The sequence below is a fragment of the Rhagoletis pomonella genome, unplaced genomic scaffold (genome assembly GCF_013731165.1).
Source record: "Rhagoletis pomonella isolate Grant_MI unplaced genomic scaffold, Rhpom_1.0 Rhpom_scaffold_00318, whole genome shotgun sequence".
Taxonomy (NCBI): domain Eukaryota; kingdom Metazoa; phylum Arthropoda; class Insecta; order Diptera; family Tephritidae; genus Rhagoletis; species Rhagoletis pomonella.
Window position 1 is genome coordinate 12,022 of NW_023458872.1, and position 26,875 is coordinate 38,896.

A 26,875-nucleotide genomic window follows, 5' to 3' on the forward strand; every position below is an offset into this window, starting at 1 on the left:
TCTATGTTTTAAAACGTTAGCGTCAAAAATAATACATACATATGTTTATCTTTCATATATTTCTTTAAGCTAAGGACAGGGAAGCTTACCGACTAAACGTACATCAAGGACGACTACACATACATACATACATATTTACCTAACCTTTACCTACGCATATATATTTTGTTACTTAGATAGTTTTTTAAAATCGCGTTTCCTAGAGTCGCCAAATCTGTGAAATAAAAATGCTGAACCGCAAGCGAATGACTTTCTTTAATCGTGAAAAAATTCGCTCTGAGCTCACCACCCTCAACTACGTAGAGGCACGACGTCTCAACGGACCGATTTACTGCGCTCTGGTCAAGGAGCTATACGAAGAGGGCTGTAGGATTAGTGCACGCCATCTTGAAAACTTAGCGGAAAAGGAAACTTTTTTCTACGAGACGAAGGTCATCCGGGATCGTGTTTGCGATAACAGGGACTTGTTGATGGCACTCTTTGATAATATGCGCGTAGCCGAGAAGATGCAAATAGTTGAACAAGCTGAACGTTACCAGACGACAGTAAAGTGTCTCTATCAGATTATTCAGCTGTTAGAGCCATATAAAATTTCATTTGATTGGCTGTTGGCGCATATTTACAGCATAATCATACCGATTTGTGAGCATATCGAGAGCATCAACGAACCGAATACTAAAGAGACCATTGCTCGCATCTACTTTAAAACTGCTAAATTCCACAGTCTGCGAGGTGAGTAAAACGATGATCGCTTTCACTACTACAAAGGTGTTTCAATTGCATAGGAATAATTTCAGAGAACTCGCTGCCTATTGCCATCAAATTTATGGAAAAGGCTATGGAATTAAGCCGAAACGAAGCGTGGCTCTCTGAATACGTAACCGAACGTGAGTGGGGCGTTTATCCGACGCTGCATCTGGTGGCGGGACGTGAAGTGGCTTGTTTGTTTTTGAAGTATGCTAAAAGCGTAGCCTCACTCGATTCCAAGGCTGCTGAGGAGGCCGCACAAAAAGCGGCTATCAGTCTCGCAGAAGGTGAGTGTACATACATATATACCTTGGGAAAATTGTTAAATAAAAGTGTGGGAAAAAAAGGTAGCAACGCTAAGCGCTGAGTAGATTTGATATTGAATAGAGAGTCTTCAGTTTATCTGCGGAAAACTAATTTTTCTCGAAGGGTAAAGCAAAGTAATTGCATAGCAATTTACTGCCCAGAAATTTAATGGTTCCCAGTTGTTTCTGTTCTGCGTTCTGAGTGACTATTGAGGACTACTATAAGCGGTACCTCAAAGGTACATCTTCCAAAAATATAGGCAATTAACCCAATCTAACCCAAGTCTTTTGGAAAAGTTTAGATTGAGAGATATATAACTTTAAGAAGTATACACCACGAACTCGTGGGCCTATTGTGCCCTCCACTAAAAACACAGCACATCTTTTATTCCCAAAGAGTCCAGGAACTCCAGGAGAACCTTTGGAGTTAGGGAGTGTATGTGCTGAGGTCGCCGCTGTTCTAGCTAAGCTGTCTTATATCTCTTCCCCTTTATTCTTTTGTGTATATTATTGTATTCAGCTAGGGTTTTCCCGCGAAGAATAATAGTGTTTTGAGTGCCGCCTGAAGTTTCATTCCGCTGTAAAGATTCATAGGAGTTCGTAGGACCATAAATTCCCTCCCCAAGCAGTTGCTCCAAGTCGCCTTGCTGCGGAGCTCCGTTTTGAATTTGTTTTAGAAAGGGCTAGCCTGGAGTCCTGACTTTTCTATATTCCTAGGTGATAGGACTTTGCATGTACCATAACCAACTCTTGCGAAGTTTAATGGACTTGGCTTGGCTGCATGTTCCATGCTGATGTACAGTGGCTGGAGTTTGAGAACAACCTCGAGTTCTGTCGCCAGGCATGTGCGCATAGCTCCCGAAATGCCAGACACTTGCCAGACGTTGTAGTTTGATGTGAGACTGTCTCACTGTGGCTAAGGCGGTTCTGGAAACCTAAGTTACTGGCCCATAGGTCACTATTGGTCGTACCATCATGCTGTACATCCATCTTTGAATCTTGAGGCTTTTGAAGTGGTCACAACCATATGTAATAACCACAGCAGCTTAGAGTCCCAGGTTAGGCCCAAATACTTAACCCCGACGGAGACCTTAACGACTACCTTATTTAGGACTATATTCCCAGTGAAGGGTACGATGGTCATCGATTGGTATTGACTCCAAGATTGGTATTGGCGTGCCTCTTGTCAGCTCATTTAGAGTATGTGTACTCTCCAAGGCTATCCATGTTGTTGGTTTTTCACATTCAAGTGCTTTAGTAAATTCAAGTGAAGATGTCTACTTCACACAGGTCGGTCAGCCAATTGCAGAAATGCGGCAACCAAAAACTGAAGTTGAATAAGAGCTCTGGCGAGTATACCCTAATTTCTACCTTGAGGTCAAATTTGGAGTATATTTGGGGTCACAGAATCTGCATACTGGTGGAAATAATTCAGCCTTTTAGTTTGGCAGGGTAGGTGACTGCTTGAGGAGCTTACATATATGTCATTTCTACAAGTGACGGCACGATCCGTGTTAAGAACATCGTGGAGGCCTTTAACGTCAATGGCCAGAAATTTGCACAAAGCGAACATGCGGTGACGACCGTCGTGTTTGAAAGGTTTATTTGACTAGCGGTCTTGATGACGGTCTGTAACGCTGCTTGAGAAATACAGGTGGCCTGAGAATAATGTACATATCTTGGACCAAATTTCCGACATTCCTTCACAAGTTCGGTTTGGCGAACCAGTTTCGTTGTGCCATCTTCAGTATCATTTCTCGTATGGTATTTTAGACTTTTCAGTAAGTAAATTTTTATTCAAACGCTAAATGAATTGTTAACCTAATCTTAGTTTTAGTTTTAATCATTCACTAGTCTATAAGAATTATGTATTCATTAGACTAAACAAATAAATAAATATGTAAGTTACTTACCACAACCTCTTTTGTGATGAATGTGGCGTCACTTAACATAGTCTTGCTAATCATATTTCGACTCCGCTCTAATTTATATCAAATTCACTATATCTCTTATCTTTTCCAATTTCCGGCATAGTCGGCATAGAGAAGAATAAACTGGAATATATACGGGCCCTCATCTCACGTGCCAAATATATGCTGAATTCTGAGAACTACGAGTCCTCTTCGAAGTTATTGCTAAGAGTGCAGAAAGATCTGGCCAAGGATACTACAGTAACCGAACCTAAAATATTCTGTGATCTGTATTTATATGAAGGCATCTGTTTGTGGAAGTAAGTAGAAACTTTAGCGCAGTTGCTCTTTCAACAAGTAATATCTATATCCATTTTGTTTTCAGTCAAAAGGATATAAATAGCGCAATTGCCAAACTGAAAGAAGCTTTAAAGTTTGCAATTAAAAGTCTTTCTCAAAGACGGGAAGCTGAAGTGTGTGTTGCTATTGGAAAAATTTATGCGTCTAAAATGGACACAGAATCTCAAAGAACAGCGTTCAATGCATTTATGCGTGCAAAGCAAATTTTTGGTAAACTTGGAGATGCCTTGAATCGAAAGAAAGCTCATTACATGTTGGCCAAATTGAAGGCCGACAAGATATTTCCTTCCCTTATGGATTTGCTGAAGAACAGCCAGGAGAAGGCTTGTGGATTTTACAATTTGCGTCAGTGGAAAAATAGTTGCAAAGCATTTTGGAATACAATGGGAGTTGAAGAGTTGAAAAAAGACAAAATTTACTGTTTACTTGAAGACAAGATCGAGGATACATTCGCTTGGGAAGACAACGAATTTGTATGAAATCGTACAACTCAGGCTGAAGCATGCATACACACATATATAAATCTATGTATACTACAATAAATACAAAAATAAATAGATATACATACATATATATTTTATACTCAAATAAAACAAAAATACTTAAAAAATTAAAAGAATATACTTTAAATCATATTACATTAAACATTCTTGTGTATATGTATATATCCATAGGATTCTCGGAAGCGGCTCTAACGCATAAGGTTGCCACCTATACGAAATTTTTTATAAATTAATTAAAGCATCATAATATAGGTATCAAATGGAAGGTATTTTAAAGATCCCTAATTCAAAAATATTTTGAAGAGAGTTGCCACCTATTTTGAATCGCATATTTATTTAATTTTTTGTTTAGAACAAAAAGGTAAAATATTACTATGCATGGGTACCAAGAGCAGGTTCTTAAACAACGCTTTTCCTATATACAAAATGTTATCTCTTAGGATAATAGTGTAAGGTTGCCACCTATTTTCGATTCTAAGCACCTTATCTAAAAAATCGCATTGCGGATATCAAATGAAATATTTTCCATAAGGATTGCCACGCTTCTATGTAATACAAATTTTTATTTTTTTGATTTCAGTCAACTTTTTTTTATGTATGTATACACAGTACATATACGCTCAAGATACATTCCAGCGTATTTCGGAATAGGGTTGCCACCTAAATTGTAGAGTAAGGAATTTACTTAATAGATATCGAAATCCATTTTTTTTTTGTTAAGGCTATCCAAATCTTGAAAACTTTAAATAGTATATGTACTCCGGGCAGTCTCGTTTAAAACTGTAGAACTCAACTTCTGCTGTGTTTGCCAGAGACGGCATCATCCCAACTCCAGGTGCAATACCTCCAACGGATGGAATCACCTAAGAACCTGGTCACGCCTTAGCTCACATAGGGAGAGGACCACAAATATTGTTAATTCCTGCTGTTCAAGCTATAGGGCATCACACGCCTACACGGCCGCTGAAACTGCAACGGACTTCGGAGCAAGATGGAACAGATAACTGTATTTATGGATCGGCCCGGCATACTGATAGCTGGGATCCAAGAAACTAAGTTGCACAGTTATGTCATCGCAGTTGCACCACTGCTGAGTTGCGCCTCGATTGCGAGCGAGACAATGGTGGTGGTCTATCGATCTTCCTACATCACACTGTGCAGTATCGTCCAATCGAAGAAGACGTCGACCCCAGGGACACCACCCTTGAATGAAGAGATATGGCTGTCCAGTCAGGCGATGTTGAGCTCGAAATATTTACCGTTTACGTACCCGCTGAGATTAGTGCACTACTCAGAGGGGAAAACTTTTGGAACTCAAGCCTAACCAACGATCGTAGGAGAAACCTATTGGCTGAGTATGTAGACGATTCGGCATCGTGGGCAGCTGCTTACCTCTCTATCAATAAGCCTAGCCACTTTGTTTCCGTGGACCACCGTACCTATGTCAACTTCAACAAAGCTTATTGGAACGGCTTCCCGAATATTACCGACTTCGCCGCCCTTTCAGAAGCGGCTGTTCTCGCGAACGAGCGTTACCACCTAGCGTACCCGCCTTTTTTATGGCGCCGCTCAGCCGCTCACCGCTGTGCCGCTCGTTGCGTGGCCTCGACCTTAAGAATCCTAATTTGGAGATTCGACAACTGATAAATAAGAAGTGGGAGCAGCGTTTAAAGACCTACAACTTCGTCTCTGGTGGAAGTAAGCTCTGGTCAGCCGTGAGGTCCCTGAGTGGCAAAGTGGAAATCGCTTTCGGCGGCCATGCCTCGTCGAACCCGAAGAAATTCACGAGCTATTTTAGCCGGCAGTTAAACTGCATCCTTCGGTGTATAGGGCCAAATGTCTACTGATTAGAAGACAGCACAAGCTGCCTAAAAATAAAGCACCCCTTTCTTGCAGGGCGAGACCCTCCAAAGCTATTTTACCTACAACACCCGCACCTACACCGTAATACATTTTGGAACCGTCGAAGAGGTTTTAGGATGATGATGCTGACTTGCAGAGATGTACGTGTATATGTTTAAAGCTTTGTCCAGTTTGGGACCCAAGTAAGGAGTTTTCATAAATTAAATTTATTTAAGGAGACTCCAGCCACATTATATTTTTTTAACCTGGTTGCTCTTAATCGTAAATTGGGTAAGGACACTGTGAGACAGAACTGTCTCGGTAGTGGTCGAAGCACCTCTATACAGCGCAGAGATAATAGAGCTCCTTTCCATGGTGGCGTCATTTCAACTTTTTTCTGACGATATTCACCTGATGGATGACCTTGATGGGAGGGAATCCTACACCGATGACGTAGTATTTTTATTGAAAAGTAGATTTCTGAATGGATCCAATGTTTCTTCAGGGTTGACGGTTAAATAGATCCTGGTAAGGCGGAACTAGCTAAACTTTCTAGAAAATGTAAGATTCCCAAAACAATTAAAGGAATTTGATTGGCCTTTCTGATATGGTCATGTATGTATTTCAGCTTGACTTGACTTAACTGCTCTTGGTACGAGATGGGGGTCCATGAAGTATTTTCTTTACTCTACCATAGATTAGCCCATAATGTTCTTTGAGTGGTGGAATTTGCTAAAAAAAAATACAGATAAGACTGCGTTAGAGCGGGTGCCTTACCGTTTCCGTAGCTAAAATGGCCCTGAACAGCTTTTTCTCAATTTTTATATCTTCAACGAATGAGTGATTGCAATGCAGTGCCTGGAAATAAGAACCAAAACTTGGATATGTCGCTTATCGGAAGCTGGCCGCAAATCTTAAATTTAGGCCTGGTCCAAGACTGTCAATAGATCTTTTGAGACCTCCGCAACTCTTTATTTGGCGCAGGTTTTTATTACGGAATTCACGGTAGACATACTATCGCACCTCTTTTGACCCTCTGCTACTGACGTGACCGAAGTTTCTCTATTATACTGACGTGTAGTCACTCAGACACCAATTTTCCAGATCAAAATATCTATGTATATTAGATATTTATAAATAAACTTTTTTCGATTTAAGCTGGAAATTCTATCAATATTTTAAATACTCATTAAAAATACTATTTGTCGAAAAGTAGACGTTTTTAGTAATCAATGCCCCGGGAAAATGTCGAACCTCCAGTGTCTGCCAGACTACCACATCAGTCGTAGAGGGTTAAGGATGATTCGGTGAAATCATCTCAACACCTTCGCAGCGTTTGCTTCCTTGATAACATTGCGAAGCTCTCTGGAACCTACATCAGCCACTTGCGTTACTTCGTCTAGGTGAAGTGACGTTTTAACAGCACTGTTCTTTATTTCAAAATCCGTGCTACGATGCTAATTAGATCGATCCCTATCGCTTCACAGTACAAAAAATTTGGCAACACAAGCCCTCTTAGGATCTTCCGGCCTTCACATTTGAATCTCAAATACTTCTAAATCCAGAGGTCAGCTAAACAAACGATCGCACCGCTTGATTTGAATTGGGTTCTTCTGCCGGATGCCCATTAAAAAGTTTTGAATTTTAATTTGAATGCATAACACAGGCCAACAAAAATTGAAAAAAAATTGTTGGTGCGGCAAATGTTAAAACTGCCTTTGATAGACTTTTTTGTGCTGATTACGAATCCGTAAGTATAAAATTTCCATCAACTCCAGATTGAAATTACGATACCATCCCTGCACCCTGACCCTAAGGTCACTTAAGTAACTTATTGGACAGCAAAAACTGATTTTGGCACAATTTTTTTCTTTCACTAACACAATACTCCACTATTTTGTTATTGTTCAATAAATGACTTTAAGTGACCATCGGGTCCAGGTGCAAGGATGGTATTTTCACTGATAGTAGCTGAGAATTCTAGATTTAATTTGAGCCTAAACCGAAGGCTCTATCAGCTTTTGCTTATTTGCTAGAGCTTTCGTTTTTCACAAAATCTGGATCTGATGGAAACTTTAGACTTACAGATTCGTAATCAGCACAGAAGTCTATCAAAACAAGCTTTAACATGTGCCGCACCAAAATCAGTGTTGCCCTGTGTAATACATATAAGTTATGTGATATAGCAAACGACATATGTTTCTGGCTTCAAGATTGCTCTATGCTTAGGGCAGGCAGTCATCATTATCTTACCAGATAAACTATTTTACATAAATATATGCTAAAACTTATTTAATTTTTTCACTTACCTAATAATAAAATCCTAATTCATCTCTCAGTATTGTTTATTTATCAATTTACGGTACGGACACACTTTTAATTATGAAATTCTTATAAAACCAACTTACAAGTTAATTGTCCTAAAATTTGAATGAGTGGAAATGTTAATTATAATTGTTTGTTCATAGCAAAGTATGTGTTGGAGAGCCAATGCAATTTATCGTCAGTGTTCAATGTATAATGGTTTCATACATTTATGTAGAGAACTGAAATTACAAATTGTGCTTGAATATAATATTATTGTAGATACATATTTTGTATTAAATTACTTTAAGTAACTCTCAACTAGATGCTTTTTTTCATATTTTTCCTTGTTTGTTTTTATGGTATATACACACAAAAAGGTGAACAAAGAACCAAATTGTTTGAGATACTCGTAAAATATCGGTATACCAATTTATGAAAGGAATAAAGCACTTAATAGTCAGTATAGTTCAATATAAACGACTGCAAATGCCCGCAAAAAAATCTTAGGGATATAACAAAATGTTGGTTCAATTAAAAAATAACCAATAATATATCCTTAATAATAGGTCTTCACAAATTTGCGATCTTAATTGTACACCGCTAAACTTTATGCGTAGAGAATGATGTAGCTGAAATGAAAAATAAACGCGAAGATTTAATAAGTTACCAATTTTATAATACTTTAGAAAACCTACAGGTCTCACACATACTAAATCATCACTCGACTCCCATCGTCGAGTTCAAAATATTCGAAGATACCTCAACTGGAGAGTCTAGACTTTTATCTTTAGATATCTCATCGATACGCTCCTTTACAATTCCATCTACAATTTCGCTATCTTTGATCGTGGAGTCTTTTTAAAAAGAAAATTTTTTATAATTTTTTATCCGTATATCCAGTAACTTTCATTACAATAACTCACCATCAGCAAACAATTGCAGTGATATATTGTCATCCAGAGTATCACGCAATTTAGTATCGCCTATAGAGAGTTCTTCAGGCACGTTTTGCTCATTTGTGTCACATTCAGGGCCGTTATTTGTTGTTGCCACTGCATCCATAGTATTTGCCAAGTCGGTACTTTCAGTTCCGCGGTCATCATTTACGTTGTTTATAAGAGAGTCTACTATATCATTTAATGAGTTTAATGATTGCGAAGGTGATACTGAATCAATGCGGGTGAGTTTAGGTAACTCTGCTGCGACAGAGTCAACGAGGTCCTCTTTCGCATCGGGCATGACATCTTTAGTTGTTTCAGCAGACTCAGTATTTAGGGCGGTTGCACCATTTGTAATATTTTCAGCTACCTCATTAACACCCTTCTCAATATTTGGCTCAGTGCTGCCTGATTTATCAACAAAAGCCGGTTGTTCTACTGCAGAAGCAAAACTTTCCCCAGAGGAATCGTGGCCAGAGCCTGATTTGCCATCTGCAATTCCTTTATCAACCAAAGCAGATTCAGATTCATTGGGAACCGGTTCTTGTGGCTCAATTTCCGCAACGACATCATCGACTGCGGTTGCTGAACTTGTTCGTGATATGCGTCTTTCAGGTATTTCGATGGGCACTACATGGTAAATAAATTTATTGTAAATATAATTTTAATGGTGGGAAAATGTTATCTTTCCTACTTGGTTAACCTTACCTATGTATTCACATTCGTCATCTTCATCGTCATCCTCATCCACTTCATCTGCAGTTAACCGCCGTAAACTACTTGGTGGCATTTTCTCATTTGCCAATTTTAGCTGTTCCTTGCGAGGACTAGGCGATCCGTCACCTTTTAGAGGACTGAAAGATTTTTTCTCACGCTTCTTTCGTCCGGCCGATGCATAAGGTGTACTAGCAATTGCCGGGGCAACAAAGAGAGAGGGGTCGAGTTCAATATCATCGACTACTTTACCGTTTTCAACTTTTTTCAGACGAGCCGGCGTCGCTGTAAGTGACATAATTGCCGGATTTGCTGATTTTAGTGCTGCTTGTGAAGTTGAAGCAACATCGGGTGCGAATATTTGACTGTAATCCGCTTCTTCTGAATCGCTACTGTCTCCAAATATTTCAACCTGGTCACGAAAAGACACAGACAGATTTTTAGATTTGGAACGCTTAGCTTGTAGTCGTCGGGCACGGGCGTTCGATTCAAAAATTAACATCATGGGATGTGAACAACGTTCAATTTTAACACGTGAACAAAATACGCGCTTGCCATACATTTTTATTAGTTGTGTTCTTGTAAACTTTGTTGGCTTGGTGCTAGAAACCGCGGCAGCGGCGTTAACTCTTTTCGCAATGGATCCAGTACTAAACTTCTTTTCTTTTACTGGTTTATCTGCTCTTGCTTTTGATTTTGGAGATTTAGTAAGTGCATTTAATTTTATGAAGAAACCAGACTGTGGCTTCGGATCAGAAGGTGGCCGGCCCCTTTTGGGAGGAGAGCCTTTTTCAGTTGGCGATGAACTATTGCTCTTGCGGGGTTTACCAATATTTTTAGTTTGTTTATTAGATATCTTATTTTTCTTTAGAGCTTTCCTTTTTGCACGAAATTCCTGTTGAAGCTTTGCTAAATCTTGACGCAGCAAACGTACATTACAACGTTTTACCTTAAGCTGAGTTAACTGTTGCGCCTTTACAAGTACTGCAGGGTCGAACAACTTTTGTTGAGCCTTCGTAGGTGTTGCTTTCTTTGGTGATTTTTCGCCATTTTTCAAAGAGGAGGTGGAGCGGTCTTCTTGGCTCAGACGTTTTTTCGGCGTTGACGTTTTTGATGATTTGCCAATTTTATTGCAAAACTCAATTTTCTTTCTTTCCAAAAGCACTTTGAATGGTTTAACAAAAACTCCTTTTGGTGGGGACAAACTGCGGCTTTTACTTACACTTTTCGCAACGAAATTTGTTGCCGGTGGCGGCATAGACTCACGCCGTGCAGTTGTTTTCTCAGCACGTTTCGATGTTGGCTTTTTAATTTTATTTGGCGTCTGCAGATCTTTAAGCGACATAGGCGAAGGTGACCGCTTCGAAGCCTTGATTGTTTCGCCTTTTTTTGGGGGCTCCACAGCTTTTTTATTAACCGGGGGCTCTGATTTTAGTTTATCGAATAACGACTCCATTTTCTAAGACTTTTGCACGACGGCACAACCTGTAATCAGTAGAACTATTTTTAGTGACTACTCCGTCAAAAACCGCCGTTCAAGTTCACAATTTTACTTACGATTATTTGCGTATTGTATTGAGTGCGGGTTTTGCGCTCTGTAGCTGCTTTACTATTTTACAAGTTTTCCTACAAATTATATTGTTTTCTTTAACATTTTTTCAACGAATCGCTAAATTTTAGATGGGAAAGTAGCGCAGTTTTCTTGCCGTGCAAAACAGACGCGTTATTGAAGGGACTTTTCGCCGCGTAGATTTTCGCCGTGCGAATTGACAGCTACTTCAATTGTTGGAATGAGATGACTACTGAAGCCGAAGATGGAGACGAAAAGAGTGTTGCAAAGTTCTTCATTCGTATTCATTGATGGGCAGCACTGGTCGCCGACAGAGATCGTAAATTACGTGCTTGTGTTTTTTGTGTTGCGGATTTGGCTCGGAGCGGAGAAAAGTAAAGTTAATTCATTATCTTAAATTATCATATATCATATTGAACAATGATAAGATTAACAAAAGCTTTGGGATTTTAAGTCATTGTTTACATATAAATCTGGGAAATAAAACTTATGTAACGGTATCGTGAGTGCTGTGCCAGTTTTCTAAAAAAGAAAAGATCCGAAAATTCTATTTTTAGCGTTTTCCCAGCATTCAGGCATACCAAAAATTGTTCTAAATGCTGACAGTAGTTTTTTTTATATTTTGACCGCATCTGGAATACGTTTTGGATGTAAAGTTTATTTTTTAAGGTTTAAAACGATATACTTAGTATTAGAAGCGCGAATATGCACTTACGTGGCTTTAAATAACACTAAACCACAATTATGGAAATATAATTTAAACGCCTATTTATTTTCCAGTTAGCCAACAAGATGGATCCCGAAGCATTCTTGGATATGGCCAATCAGGTCATAAAGCTGAAAATGTTTCCATACTTCGACATCGCACACAGCCTGCTTGCTGCACTGGCTGTAAGAGAAGATTTAGGTTCGAATGCACAATCGTTCTCACGGAAACATCCACTCGCTTGTTGGCTTTCCACTATGTTAGTCATATTCTCCGGAGGTATGGTAGCTAATGCTTTGCTCGGCGAACCTATTCTGGCTCCTCTCAAAAACACACCGCAATTAATGGTTGGCACTGTTGTCTGGTGAGTCTCTTAGCTTTTTCCGGTGTAAAATAATTTATAATTTTGTATTTCAATTCACAAACATGTATGTATGTATGTATATTTACACAGGTACATGATTTTTTACACGCCCTTTGATATCGGCTATAAAGTTGGCAAATTTCTTCCCATTAAAGTAGTGGCTAGTGCAATGAAAGAAATCTATCGCGCTAAGAAAGTTTATGATGGAGTCTCACATGCAGCAAAATTGTATCCTAACGCTTGGATCATAATGATCATTATTGGTACCCTAAAGGGCAATGGTGCTGGATTCACTAAACTTCTAGAGAGACTGATTCGTGGTGCTTGGACACCTACAGCTATGGAATTCATGCAACCTTCATTGTAAGTTAAATATCTATGCTTAAATATCATTCATGTACGAATAATTTTTTGTACTTTACTTAGCTATACAAAGGCTTCATTGCTGGCTTCGATCATATTCGTTCTGGACAAAAAGACCGATTGGATATCGGCACCACATGCACTTGTGTATTTTGGCATTGTCATCTTCCTTGTGTACTTTAAACTCTCTTCCATTCTTTTGGGAATACACGATCCTTTCCTGCCGTTTGAGAACTTGTCCTGCGCTATTTTCTTCGGCGGAATCTGGGATAGCTTAGCAAAGATATTGGGGCGTGGTCAGGCAAAAGAAGGTGAAAATAAGGAAAGCAAAAAGAACAACTAAGAGACTTTATCAGTGGCTTTGTTGAAAGACGTTAAAGATGCTGAAGCTACTCAGATTGGAAAACTACAAAAGCAACCAAATACAACACAGCGACCTTTTTTCGAAAAGATGAAATCAACACCAGCGTTTGAATTCCTTTTATTATTTTCAGTTTTTAGTTTAAAAAATAATTTAAAATTTCCATTAGGGAAGTGACCTCCTAAGCATTGTGTTCTAGTCAGATTTAGGCCATATACAATTGTTTTTGCACTGAAATGTAATAATGTGAACATCAAAGTCACGCTTGTAAATAAGCAGCAAGTGGGTGTGTTTGTTTATTTATGAATGTGACTTTTGTGGACAAGCGTATATAAGGATTTTAATTCAGAGTTTATTTATTTTAATAATTTAGTTGTTGATTTTATTTAGTACATTCTTATGCCTGCGTACATTAAAATAGTGTCAGTAATTGGTAGATATAATATATGTATATGCATGAACTTGTTATACGAAAATAGCATATTAGTTTTATGCTTAGATCAACTGTCTTGCCATATAAATATGTATGTACGGAAGCAAGAAAAAGGGATTTAAAAATCAAAATGCATATGAAAACCTAAATATGAGTATTCAAAAATATCGTCATGTACATACAATCGAAAAAGTTAAACCAAAAATACGCACATCTCGATGCTGCATACATTACATACATACATTTAAATTAATTTTATATAAAAAATAAAATAAAAAATACCTTTGAGATACCAAAAACGGACTAAATTTGTATAGATGGAGATAAGGATTTACTTCTGTCTCAGTGAGCTTTAACCCTTTATTGCTGACGTGGTTAACCACGGGCGCCCCGATTTTGGTATAAATACCTTGAATATGGATCAAATTATTAGTTAAAATCACGGGGTAATGTTTTTCACCATAAAATTAAAATTGAGTAAAATATCACGAAAGCGTCAATGTGAATTTTTCACAGCAAAGTTTTTTATTTTGCTTTGTGCAAAACTTCAGAACATTAAGTGGAATTGTACGAAAACGCTTAACTTTTTAATCGGATTTTTTTAGATAAATCTTGTTTGTGCAATTTTAGTGTAGTAAAATGCAAATTTGAAGTTTCTAAAAAATCCCATTGATTTTTGACATTTTTTATGGGGGGTTCCGTCGTAATATGAACTATATTTAAGAAAAAAAATGGAAACAAATAAAAATTAAAAATTTGAATTTTTCTTTGTACATAGACTTTTATAGTTGACTGTAGGTACATATGTACATGTATACAATTTTATGAGAATATCACTGGATTAAATTGAAGGTGCTACCAAACCATGAATTAAGGACAAACTTTTTTTTCCCTTTTTCGACGTATTCAAGCAATTAATACGAATAGTACAGCAATACAGTTTTTATACGGCTAACTAGCACAAAATTTACGTATATTTCATTCAATATTTCATTTAAAATGTCAAATTCCCTGCAAATACATCCGAATTTACAAAAGGAATTTCACTACTAATAGCCTACTTTGCGTACTTTTCTACTACTATTTTCTGCTCCAAAGGTTTCATTCGAAATATTCTAAATATTCTTGGCTTGTATAAACGCAAAGTAATATAACTGTCAGCACTGCCGGACCTACTTGCGTCAAAAGTTGAGTGTTGGCCAACGTTTGTTGGTTCCGTCCAAGGCGAATTTAACCAAGGTGGTGTTAATGGCGAATTTAAATTTTCACCGCAGTCCTTCTGAATGTCAAAATGATGTGTTTTGTTGTAACATGAATTCGCCTTGTTTACAACAAACACGTCATTTTGACGTTCAGAAGGACCGCTGCGAAAATCAGAGTATAAATAATAGCGGTCTTCATCTAAAGTGATAAAGGGATAAATTGCTTAAATTTATCAGTTTGTCCGCATTCTTTCATGAACGCACCTTGGTAAATAATTGAACAAAATGGTGTATTATTTAACTTATTTGGCTGGTTACATTTCATTCTTACCTTTTCCATTGTGCTAATTTGCTTTGTATGTGTTCATAACAAAAGCGACCACTTAGCAGTCTGTCAAGGTTGAATTTGGTGACAGGTCATGATTCAATAATACAAGGTTCGATAAACTGACAGTTTTCTCTCTCGCACCGCTCCCTTAGCAGTGGCACCGTGTTGCTTCTTTGCAAATTTACTTGGAAAAAGTGTAGCTTTGGTGTGAAATAGAAGTATAAGCTTTTGTACAATATGTTTATTTGTATATACATATGAAGCACATTTAACTTATGAAAACATAAACTTTTTTAAAATTGGATATTTACATAAAAGTCGCTGTAGTTTTAAATTAATTTTGAGCCCTTTTGCAGTTTTTATACAGCTAAATAACACATAAATTACGTAATTCACGTAGATATTGTAATATTACGTTGAGTATTTCGTTTAAAATGCCAGATTTCCTGCAAATTGCATTGGAATTTACAAAAGGAATTTCCAAGGGTTTGCATTCTTCGTCTTTCTCCGTCCTTCGTAAATGCAACCTTTTGTAAGGGAGTGTCAAACCGCGGCTGTGAATAATTATCTAACCTTGTATTATTGAATCATGGTGACAGGTAACAAGATCAACGGAAATAAGGTCAATTGACTTTATTTCCCACCCTGGTAATACCGCTTACCATCGTGTATCAGTGGAGCGACGATCGAATACAACATTTGGAAGACAACGTACTTAGGTATATACTTTGAAAGCAGAGGAATAACCTGTTCAATACTTCTTCGCTATGATATGTTTAATAAGGTGAAAATGCAGATGCACATTTTTTTTTTGCTTATTCAAATTTGAAATCATTTGAACAGCTGATGGTTTGACGATTTACTAGATTTTACTAGCAAAAATTCTTTGGGTAAAATCTTGCAACTTCTGACAAAGAGAGGATCGATTTTACTCTCCTATTTTTCCCCTACTTTGCCAGAGAACGGAGTACGGCAACGCTTTCTGGTAAAATCCTGTAAATTCTTGCAATTTCTTGCGATTTAAAGTAAGAGATATCTCATAACTCTTATCGCATACCAAACTATGCGTTTACCCACTACTTTTTCGTATTTGCTTTGATTCCGAGTAGGAAAGAAGTGATGTTATTCATAGAAACGCTGTTCAGGCACAACTAAATAAATAAAATATAATTTTTGTGATCACAATGCAAGAATTATAGAATACAAGATTGCGGGAGTGTGTAAAGAATAATTTTGAAGAAGAAGAGGAAGAAGCGAACAAGGGGTGCGATATAGTGATGTAAAACCAGGTTGAATTGTACCTACTCTTCAGCTTGTTAAATTTGAACGTACATTTGGTACAAGCAAATTATTTTAGGTACATTTGGAACGTTGTAAAATATTGTTTCATGTAAGTAGAAAAATTGTTATGGTACAAAAGGAAGATGTAGTTCACTAACTACCAAAAATATATGCACATAAAAATACATGTTTACTGTTTAGGTACATGTATCCACTTTTAGGTACAATATGAAACTTTAGTATTCATTACTAGTGCGAAAAGATAATAATGTGACGTCAGCGAAAGGGTGGATGCTGCTAAATCGGGAGAGAGAGGACACCCATGAACCAAAAATACAAGATCACGTAAGAACGCGACGTTGTATTTGTAACTGGTTTTGAGAAAAAAGTTTGCGAAAGCGGGTTCGTCAGCTGAGCGTTTGTTTACATCACAAGCACCACTATTTTACACTTTTATTCAAGTAAAGAAGAGTTAATTTAACATGACAACACATTTTAAAGCATTTTGTTGCATCATTTTACCTAAATTGTGCGTTTAAAGTGGCTGACAATAATTTTGGTTTTCGTTGTTTTCTTTGCTTTGTTTACTTTTCGCTCGTTTTCCAGTGAAACAAGATGGCGTAGAACCGCTAAAAAAAATCTACTTTTTTTCACTCTCTTGTTCTTACGTGATCTTGTGTCTTTCGTTCATGGAGGACACCTTTGTTTCGGTGCATTGTGCCACCTGGCAACTTGTCAGAGTAGAATTTTGTTAAAATTTATGTGTTTATCCACCAAAATCGTTTGATAAAGTCATAAACTTTGGTGAAATAGATTTCCCTACAAAGTTTGACTGTTCATTTATCAAAATGATAAATTTATCATATTATCAAGTTTAACAAGAGTTTATCACTTTTGATGAAGACCCCTATTGTTATCTTGGTTTTAACACACGCAGGCGTCTACGCATGTTATGGAGTTCCACTTTAATGCACAAATGTCAAAAGACAAAAGACGCGAAATGCCAGAGAATACAAAAGTGAAAAGCGACTGTTTTTGTTTACGCCAGCAAAAGTGCAATATTTCAGAAAACTCAATTAAACAAAGTTTTGAATTTTCCCATCAACATGGAAATTGAGTACGAAGATGCTGGTTGGCAAGGTCGCCAAAAAGCACCTGGCGAGGATGAGGTGATCTCTTGGCTTTTGTGTGTTTTCGTGCGAAATGTAAATTAACGTAATTTGTTGATAAATTTAGGAAATGCCCGAAGATAATCCTCAGGAAACCATTCAAGAATGTCTGGAAAAGTTTCTTACTCCAGATTACATAATGGAACCTGGTATTTTCACGCAACTTAAACGCTACTTCCAGTCGGGCGGTTCGCCTGAAGAAGTCATCACAATGCTGTCTGAGAACTATAAAGCCGTTGCTCAAATGGCGAATCTTCTTGCTGAATGGCTTATACTTGCGGGCGTAAAGGTCACGGATGTGCAGGCAATGGTCGAAAATCATTTGAAAGACATGATTTTAAAAACATTTGATCCGAAAAAGGCCGACACAATCTTTACAGAGGAAGGTGAAACTCCCGATTGGCTGACTGAAATGATCGACCATCATACATGGCGATCGTTGATATATCGCTTAGCAGAGGAATATCCTGATTGTTTGATGCTAAATTTCACCATCAAACTAATCTCAGATGCCGGGTTTCAAAGCGAAATCACATCAATTTCAACTGCAGCGCAGCAAATTGAGGTATTTTCACGGGTACTAAAGACATCTATTACAAAATTCCTGAACAATCCTGAAGACATACAAAGTGCTATACAAGAATGCGCCCGCATGGTATGCCACGGCCAACACACTTACGTTTACTCGCAAGTTCTGATACAAGTGCTCAGTCAGGAGCCAAAGGGTGGATTCAATATGAAACGGCTCTCGCAGGAAATCACCAAATATGCACTGCAAAAGTGAGTGTGAAAAATATGTAATGTAAATTGTACCAACTGATTTTTATATAACGTAAGCGACATTTTTTCAACATTTTCTTTTAGATGCAGAAATATTGCTAGATCATCTAGATGCATATCTGCATCAAAAAGAAAATTTTGAAAAAATGTCGCTTACGCTATTTTGGCGGCTAGGGATCGATAGTATGTATGTATATTCCAATATGTATTTACATTTTGGCATTTATTTAGCAATCAAAATGTAACGCCCATAACTATGGCGCTTAACGGTTCAGCAGCCTATCCGCAAGCATGCCAGGCACTCTCCTCTATGCTGTCGCGCAACACCCTCAATCCGGCAGATATTACGGTATTGTTTCGTAACTATTCCGCCGCGGATCCGCCACCAATCGATTTAATACGCAATCCACAATTCCTTGAGCTGCTAGTGGATTCATTATTCAAGGCAGGAGTAAAAATAAATCCTGAACATAAGTCTAAGTACATTTATTTGCTGGCATATGCCGCTTCTGTAGTGGATACGCCGGCCAAAAAACGACCGATGACCGAACGCGTACTGAACAAAGATGAACTGAAATGCACCATACAAGCAATCGAGAAAGTGCACGCAATATGCAATGTAAACAAAGGCTCCACCGAACTTATTGCCGAATTGCAAACGCTCTATAATTGCATTAAGTAAATATGATTTGATAAAGAAAAATATTTGTCATATGTACTTACTTACATGCGTATGCCATTCAAATATTTACAGATATCCTGTGGTTGGCGTTGGCGTCATACGTTGGATTGAAAACACTGTTACAGAACCATCTTACTTCAAACTGTCTACAGACAGTTGTCCCACTCACTTGGCTATACTCGACGAAGTGGCAGCCGTGCATTCGACGCTGCATCAGCAAAGTTTACGATTACTCATTCGGCTTTTCGAATCGAAACAAGATGAACTGGAAATTTTGGTACAATTAGAAATGAAAAAAATGTTATTGGATCGCATGGTTAATTTGCTGACCCGCGGCTGTGTTGTGCCAGTCGTGAAATACATCAAGCAGTGTTGCGCTAAGGGTGATACAGATATATCGCTGATACGTTACTTTGTTACCGAGGTGCTAGAGACGATAACACCACCTTACTCGCCAGAATTTGTGCAATTATTTTTGCCAATGGTGGAGAACGAGGAAATAACAGGTACTATGCGTGGTGAAGGCGATAACGATCCGGTTTCGGAATTTATCGGTAAGCAAATAAACTTCAATTGCATATATTTATATTAAATAAATAGTAATTTTTTTTTCCTGTCTATCTTTTAGTACATTGCAAGGCCCGTTACACCACAGTTTAAAGCTTCTTAATACGAAGAAAAATAAGACAATTTTTAAGCTCAGATACGTATGCGTGTAAAAAAAAAGAACACGCCTATACATAAAATAAACAAATATTTTCTACCTACGCATAAAAAGCTCCCAACAGTATGTCATTTGCCATTGTGATGACACAAACTTTAGTTAGGTATCTTATCTACTAAAAACAAACCGTTTACAGTTCAAGCAGCATATAATTGTATAGTATCTTTTAATTTAACTTTTTAAGTTTGCTGACAGCTTAAAACTGATTGTCGCTTTTTCGCGAGTAAATATTAATTTCATTTAAATGTTTTTTTTTTATGTTCGTATCTACATATGTATGTACATACATACATAAGTACATAATTGCAAATATGTATGATTCACACATCCGGCTAGTTGTCGGGAATCGCAAGGCAAACAAAAAATAAAATAAAAAATATTTATAACATTGATATTAGTTTTTTAAAACACTTTATTACGAATATGACGAGTTTTTGCATGTTGGCCAATTATTTTTGAATTCTGTACATATGTATGTGCACGTGCATTGTCTTTGAACTCCATCTCGGTGCGATCTTAGACACTGCTCGGGCCTCAACAGCCATAGAGACTGGCAAGTGAATTTCATAGCAGCCTGTTGCCAGCCTGCAACCACAACAACGCGCAACCAACAACCTGGCAAACTAAGCAACACACACACCAGCAACAGAACACACCTAACCTCAACATATTACACCAGATGAAACGCAACACAGGAATGCAAATGCAGACCAGAGATTAACGCACGCAACGACAACCACACACACACACCCCGCAACACAAGAAAGGCAGCAATAACCGCATACATGGCAACGCCACATCCGGCACTTTCTCAACTGTTCAGGCCTAAACAGCGTACGAGATCGCCTACCCACCTTACTGGTTCCTGACGAGTTTTGGCATTCTAACCTTGGCCTCGACCGGCGGGGTGTAGCGTCATCAGAGCAAATTGATGACTCCACTCTGCTGCATGAACGACGATGCCGTTACGAGACTCACAGGCACCTGTACCAGCTCGCTGGACTTATCCATTGCGAGTGCAAACTTAACGAACTGCAACCAAATGGCGGGCCTTGATCGCGTTGCTTTCCGATCACCTTCTCGTCATACTATCTATAGACCTCCCCAGTAATTTTGTCGCCTCTAGCACGTGTGTTAGCGTAAAGAAGACAAACTGGGATGGCTTCAGATACTATGTAAACGTCCACTTAGGTGCCCTACCGTTTCCACCTGACGCGCGTAGACCTGCGCGAATTTCGCATGGTCCTAAAAGCAGCAGCCGCCCGCTTTATCTCAGCCGGACGATTACCAGAGATTTGACCAAGCTTTCCGACAGAAACGGCAAGTCTCGTTAAAGTCCGATACCAAATAAGACGATATAAAAGTTGAGTTGAAGCGCCTCATTGGAGCACCTCAAATTCTGCAATCTTAAGGGGGCGTCAGTATCGAACCCGTCGAAGTATGACGACCACACGGCCATCAAATTCCAAATACACACCGACTCCAGGAAGTACGAGCAACAAAACCCAGCGCAGCGTACTCTGCAAAGCACATCCACCCCCCAACGAAGTACAAGTCGCGATGCACAAGGCCAAGTAATCGAAACCAACTGGATGCCCTGGGCGTCGAATACCTCACCAAACTTTTCAACCCCTCGCTATCTACATACACCATCTCATAGATATGGGAAAACAGGAGAGTAATCCCTCTGCAAAAGCATGGGAAGAGCGTGGAGTTGGGTGAATCCTAAAGACCGATCACTCACCTTGCCCCTTGACTCTTGAATCGCTACTTCTTCCGCAATTAACTCAACGACTGCATCTTGCAACACCAGCACGGATTCAGGAAGCTACATAGCATCACCACTGCACTTAACACCCTCACAGCAGAAATAACTGATGGTTTGATTTAAAAGCGCCCCGTGCTCGCACCATCTTAGTGGCACTCGACCTCTCAAAGACCTTTGACACCGTCAATCATGCAACACTGATAGGTGACATTAGGTTTGTTCGTCGAAAATCCAGCAAGAATTATCCAACACTCAAAATATCAGAGAGTAAGAAAAAATTCTCTCAAATTCTCTCTCATGTTGAGAAACTTGCAAATTTCTGCACGAACGCAAATTTGCAGGAATTTGCAAGTTTCGCTGCCAGCTGGCGTCCACGGTTGCATTTCAAACATAAAAAATTTTTATAGAATTTTTAAAATTCTTTCGGATGGCCAAAAACAGGATATACATGTATATTTCTTGTTGTTCTGACTTTCTTTGACATACATTTCAATTTCTTCATCGTACTAGCTGTCGGGTTTCTTAAATCGACTCTGGTTGCAATTGCATTCCGATTGCGAATACCATTTTTTTCAGCCGAATTAAGTTCAAATCATTGGAATTAACTAAATTAATTATATCAAAAATTATTTACTTCCTTTTTTCATAAAAAAATCGCTCGTGTTTATAAATTTTTAAATTTAACGAACTAATTTATTCAAATTATTGTAGACAAAAGTGCAACCATGCGCCACAACCACATGTTTTTCGTGTTTGCAAATTCTTGCTGGCAAAATTTTTTCCAGCAAGAATTTGCAACCTCTCTCCAAGAGAACTGTCACTTTGCTCTCACAATTTTTGAGTGTTGGATAATTTTTTGGTCTGCACGAACGCGATTTGGGCAAAAATCGTGATAATTCGTACAAATTCGTACAAATTTTTTGCTCGACGAACAAACCTATTATCTCGTCCTCTCTCCCGCCGCACACTAAACGTTGCATCGCCAGTTACTTCTTCGATAGAAAATCATCTGTTGAATTCCGAGACAAAACATCAAAGCCACTTAGGATTAAACAATGTGTACCAGAAGGCGGGATACTATCACCAATTCTGTTTAACCTATACCTGGCGAACCCTCTCCCTCCACCTCAGGGAGTCTCCATAATTTAATACGCGGATGACTGCTCCGTTATGGCAAAGGGCAACATGTGAACACTTTTCAACTGCGCGTAGCTTCCCGACGAAGATCCCGAAATTCACTACCCATAGGTAGTTTGCGTTACATTTGACAGCCTCGTGTCCTTCTCGGCATTACACGGTTGGCAACAAGCTACGAAGCAGAAACAAGGCGAGAAGACAATGAAACCCTGCTCGTGACCTATAAAGCAATCGCCTAGTCTGTTGCAAACTATGCCGCTCCAGTGTGTACAGTCGGAACAAGCGACACGCAGTGGAAAAAACCCCAAGACATGACAAAACGCCGCTATCCGAACCGCGACAGGGTGACTACAATGCTCTGGGTAAAGGTACACCATACGCAGCTCTCAAAACAGTTCCTGATAAGCTGTAACAGGAAAACTCTCTAATTACAGTTCGACACAGAAAGCTGTACCGCCACAATACGTAAGGAGACATCTAGAGATCATCTAGAAGCAGACATCGGCAACAACTTCAATCACCGCTGAGCCGCGAGGCATACATTTGCACTCGGACTAGAATACGCCCAAAACGCCATCACCGCACAGAAAAGTGTGGGTGTGAATCAATGTCGTTCCTGAGCCAGTATAAGTCTCAAAAGTCTTTGACATCAGCGCCATTCAAACATTGGTTTACTGGTCCCTTCCAGTTCGAACGAAGGGATGGATCGAAAATTATTTAAGTGGTCGTAAGTCATTGGCAACGCTAAGTCCGAACCGCGTAGAAAGGGGGTAGCCTAGGCAAAGTACTTTTAATGACACTTTTTCGAACCTCTGCATGGCCAAAGTTTCTTCGAATAAATACACGCCAGAAAAGCTTAAATCTCAAGGTAACATACGAAGGCGCCAATATACCAACAGTAAATGACCTTAAAATCTCTGGAGTCACCTATAATGGTCTACAGTTTTTATACACAGAACTCAAGGCCCATATAAACAATTTCGTGCAAAAAATAAAGTCCTCCAAATCGTAGTCGTTCTTGACTTACATATGTATGTACACACAAAGCGATTGGCAGGTCGATGTTAAGCTAATGACCCTTTTATGTATGGCGGCGACTGATAGCCGATAGCACAGTGCTTTGCTCTCAGAGCATATCCTCTAGAGGTTTCACCTGTCAACAAGGCTCCTGCCGTATGCAGAATCTCCATTGTTGTGGTATGTAGCTGCATATATAATACTCTACAACAACAACAATCATTCGTTAATAAATACATATGTATGTATGTACTTGTGCTTTTCTAAATTTGAAGGTACTCGCTCTCTCACTGCCGTTCTCTGAATACAACTGGTTGAACACTGATAATTTTTCCTTATCAAATTTATCTTAAAGTAAAAAGTACACGCAATTTTATGTACATACATGCATACATACATATGTATCTATGTAAGCATAATTGTGGCTAATTTATATATACATACATACAAATATATGTATATAGATGATTTATGACGACGATAGCTAACAACTGACTGATTACTAATATTGCACCCAAAAGGTACTTAAGCAAGCTGAAGTTAAGAGGTAAAAATAGTCGTATTTACTTGAAATTTTCAGGAATAAAGTTATTGCGAAAATCGTATATAGCCGGTTGTTTTTTGAATTTACCTTTTCAGCACCGTTTTCAGGCGCCAACTTAGCAAAATATCCGTTAAGCACAAATACCATACTTACATATGTACATACATACGCATGTACCTGGTTACATATATAGTATGCAGATACATATGGTCGTGTATGTTCATACATATACTAGAATGGACAACACTGATAACAAAGCGCTATAGCACAGAATAGCGAACGATATGACGGCACCTAAGTGCATTGAGTTCGACACATTCGACAGTTTATCGATGGATTCGGTGGCTTAAGAATAGGCGAAATTTGAAGGGGCGCATGCTAAAATTTAATTTTAATTTTTTGTTTGCGAATAACAACGCACCGAAAGAAATGTTTCTAAATCGTGCGATGTCAGAAGCTAAAACACAACTAAACTACGATAGCCCAAAACAAAATTATAGCTCCATGAATTAATATTTGCGATCTTGGATAGGATAAATGTATGTAAATAAAGTGTGATGGTAGTAGTTTAAAAATTAAACGAATTCACGTACAAGCTCAGTGTTTTGAAATATAATTGGCAAAATTACCACCGAACGCTTTTGTATTATTGTGAAACTAAGACACAAAACAACAAAAAGTAATAAATCTAAAGGCAATTAATTTGTCGGAGTGGTCTACTTGTTTTCGAAGGATATCAGTTTGGAAATATGGTAAGTATTTAGCGGGTAAAAACGCTTGTCTTATACATAGTTAGTCGTACATTTTACTTTGATGAAAAAATAGGGGTAACGTTCAAGTTACGTATACGACAAGACGTCCACTCAACAAGGAGCCAAATGCTAAATATGTGTGTGCATTAGACTGCATCAAACCCCCCCCCCCCCCCAAAAAAAAAAATCGGTACTGTTTTTCCACCGGTATCACAAAATCTATTATATTTTAAAAATATTTTAGTGCAAGTCTTAAAATGTAATAAATGTTATAATTCCGGCGGAAAAACCGCAATTTTTTTGGTGACGCAGTCTAATGTACATACATATACGTATGCATACATATTTACCACCTTAATATCCTTAATTGTAGGAAGAAAATTTTTACATCAGATCTATCTCTACGCCGACACATATAAATTTTGGTCCCGATTGGAGTCGATTAAGGCGTGTCGCACAGGGGTCAAAGTTTTTCACTTAAATTGCTTTCGTGAAATTGGCTTTAAGTTAAAAATGATTTTAATTTTTTTTTTAATTTTATATGGAAATTGACAGAAAATAAATAATCATTTTCCATTTAAATATGCTGATGAAACCGGCAGTTAAATTCAAGGCGAATACATATAAGGTGGTATCGATTGAACAAATACAACAATTACTTATATTTTGTTTTTGCTTTTAGCGGGCCATTGTCAAATTTCAGCTATCCTTCTCCGAATGAAAAAGGGCGACAGAAAATGCAAACACTCTCACGTTTTCACTCACTCACTAAGGAAATTCAAAATTTTGACAATCAAACGCTACTCACAGCTGATGAAACAACACCACCCTATATAAATTCGCCTTGGTTAAATTTCTTTCGTGGAATTGGCTGTAACTGTTTACAATTCAACAATCAAATTTGAAATTTGTTCTACGCCACGCATATGATAAGTAAAATTAAAGAATCAGTGTTTAATTTTATTACACGGTGTGTAAATTTGCATTCATTAAGAGAGAAAACTGGTTACCTATCTAAATATACTCAAATTTAAACAGAATTTTTTTAGAGTGTAGTCGTAGGTTGATAAAAGCGCTGTTACGAACAGGTACAGCAGAGATCACAGTAGGGGATGGCTATATACAGTTAAAAACCACAAAAGGATGTCCAAATGGAGGGATATATTCCCCCTTGCTTGTTTCAGACAATGGAATCCGGTGCCAAGGCTGCGCGGATGACATAGTCATAATGACAAGGGGGAAGTTCGAGAACACCCTATGCGGCATACCTAATTCAAAGGACATTCAAGATAACCGAGGAGTGGTGTGTGAATGCGGTTCTCAAAATAAAACGTACAAAAACAGCCTTAACGAAATGAGAAATATAACTCGATGCCATAAAGGTCAGCACTGTTTCGGAAGCGAGATATTTGGGCATCACGTTCGACATCAAACTCACATGGAAGAAATACGCCGGCAGCATGACGAGATCCAGGGCCTCAAGAGCACTAATGGTATGCAAACGCCGTGCAAGAAAATCTTCGGGCTGCGGTACTTGGATATTCAGATGGATGGTATTCTATTGAGCGGTTTCACCTAGGTACTGTGAAGCGCTCACTGATGAGCTCGAGCTCATGTCGCTGCACATACGATCCATAATAAACTTTACCAGGGAAGGTTGTGGTTTGGTTGTGGTACAGAGAAAGTGGTATCATCTAAAAATGTGGAATCTCTCATAACAGCTGAAGCTTCTGCGCACATGTGATGCAGTGGCAAGAATACAGGAGAAGTACCTAAGGCCACTAAACCCGTCGCCGAATCATATACAACCGATGTCACCAAACAATCTACTGCATTTGCTAAGGAAGCTAGAACGGACCGAGGTGATGTAAGGATCAACTGAGCACAATGGATCTCCAGATCGCAGTGCATTCATCAAACAAATATCCATCTTTGTATCTAACGCATTGTTTCATCTTTTGTCGGCGGACCTGTTGGCCTAGAATATATCAACAAAAGTGCATGTCGCTCCTGCGGATTTAGCAGCATTTTTCAGGCAGAACTATTAGCCATATAGAGAAGCGGGGAT

The 26,875-nt window shown here is 38.5% G+C and overlaps 4 protein-coding genes across 4 annotated transcripts; 3 read left to right on the forward strand and 1 right to left on the reverse strand.

The window, feature by feature from the left end:
• Positions 1 to 227: 227 nt before the first annotated feature.
• LOC118750596 lies at positions 228 to 3,844 on the forward strand. Its single transcript, XM_036485334.1, has 4 exons — positions 228 to 732; positions 798 to 1,034; positions 3,087 to 3,282; positions 3,348 to 3,844. The coding sequence occupies exons 1-4, from the start codon at positions 228 to 230 to the stop codon at positions 3,799 to 3,801; spliced, it is 1,392 nt and encodes a 463-aa protein (XP_036341227.1). The 3' UTR covers positions 3,802 to 3,844.
• A 4,150-nt stretch (positions 3,845 to 7,994) lies between these two features.
• LOC118750597 lies at positions 7,995 to 11,399 on the reverse strand. The gene is made up of 5 exons (XM_036485335.1): positions 11,184 to 11,399; positions 9,621 to 11,111; positions 8,898 to 9,542; positions 8,670 to 8,828; positions 7,995 to 8,603 (listed from the first exon to the last, which is right to left on the reverse strand). Exons 2-4 carry the CDS (start codon positions 11,080 to 11,082, stop codon positions 8,692 to 8,694), a joined length of 2,244 nt encoding a protein of 747 aa, XP_036341228.1. The 5' UTR covers positions 11,083 to 11,111; positions 11,184 to 11,399; the 3' UTR covers positions 7,995 to 8,603; positions 8,670 to 8,691.
• Positions 11,400 to 11,478: 79 nt separating this feature from the next.
• On the forward strand, positions 11,479 to 13,717 carry LOC118750598 (trimeric intracellular cation channel type 1B.1-like). Its single transcript, XM_036485336.1, has 4 exons — positions 11,479 to 11,570; positions 11,977 to 12,266; positions 12,357 to 12,629; positions 12,693 to 13,717. The coding sequence occupies exons 2-4, from the start codon at positions 11,989 to 11,991 to the stop codon at positions 12,970 to 12,972; spliced, it is 831 nt and encodes a 276-aa protein (XP_036341229.1). The 5' UTR covers positions 11,479 to 11,570; positions 11,977 to 11,988; the 3' UTR covers positions 12,973 to 13,717.
• Positions 13,718 to 17,197: 3,480 nt separating this feature from the next.
• On the forward strand, positions 17,198 to 19,537 carry LOC118750599 (negative elongation factor D-like). The gene is made up of 5 exons (XM_036485337.1): positions 17,198 to 17,403; positions 17,471 to 18,183; positions 18,415 to 18,861; positions 18,938 to 19,419; positions 19,494 to 19,537. Exons 1-5 carry the CDS (start codon positions 17,341 to 17,343, stop codon positions 19,523 to 19,525), a joined length of 1,737 nt encoding a protein of 578 aa, XP_036341230.1. The 5' UTR covers positions 17,198 to 17,340; the 3' UTR covers positions 19,526 to 19,537.
• Positions 19,538 to 26,875: the final 7,338 nt, after the last annotated feature.

Coding starts and splice junctions, on each gene's coding strand:
- LOC118750596 (XM_036485334.1), top strand. CDS start 228: ATGCTGAACCGCAAGCGAATGACTTTCTTTAATCGTGAAAAAATTCGC. Junction 1,035..3,086: donor GGCTATCAGTCTCGCAGAAG/GTGAGTGTACAT, acceptor TTTCCGGCATAG/TCGGCATAGAGAAGAATAAA. Junction 3,283..3,347: donor GAAGGCATCTGTTTGTGGAA/GTAAGTAGAAAC, acceptor TTTTGTTTTCAG/TCAAAAGGATATAAATAGCG.
- LOC118750597 (XM_036485335.1), bottom strand. CDS start 11,082: ATGGAGTCGTTATTCGATAAACTAAAATCAGAGCCCCCGGTTAATAAA. Junction 9,543..9,620: donor TGACGAATGTGAATACATAG/GTAAGGTTAACC, acceptor TTTACCATGTAG/TGCCCATCGAAATACCTGAA. Junction 8,829..8,897: donor ACTGCAATTGTTTGCTGATG/GTGAGTTATTGT, acceptor CTTTTTAAAAAG/ACTCCACGATCAAAGATAGC.
- LOC118750598 (XM_036485336.1), top strand. CDS start 11,989: ATGGATCCCGAAGCATTCTTGGATATGGCCAATCAGGTCATAAAGCTG. Junction 12,267..12,356: donor ATGGTTGGCACTGTTGTCTG/GTGAGTCTCTTA, acceptor ATATTTACACAG/GTACATGATTTTTTACACGC. Junction 12,630..12,692: donor GAATTCATGCAACCTTCATT/GTAAGTTAAATA, acceptor TACTTTACTTAG/CTATACAAAGGCTTCATTGC.
- LOC118750599 (XM_036485337.1), top strand. CDS start 17,341: ATGGAAATTGAGTACGAAGATGCTGGTTGGCAAGGTCGCCAAAAAGCA. Junction 17,404..17,470: donor AAGCACCTGGCGAGGATGAG/GTGATCTCTTGG, acceptor TGATAAATTTAG/GAAATGCCCGAAGATAATCC. Junction 19,420..19,493: donor TCCGGTTTCGGAATTTATCG/GTAAGCAAATAA, acceptor TCTATCTTTTAG/TACATTGCAAGGCCCGTTAC.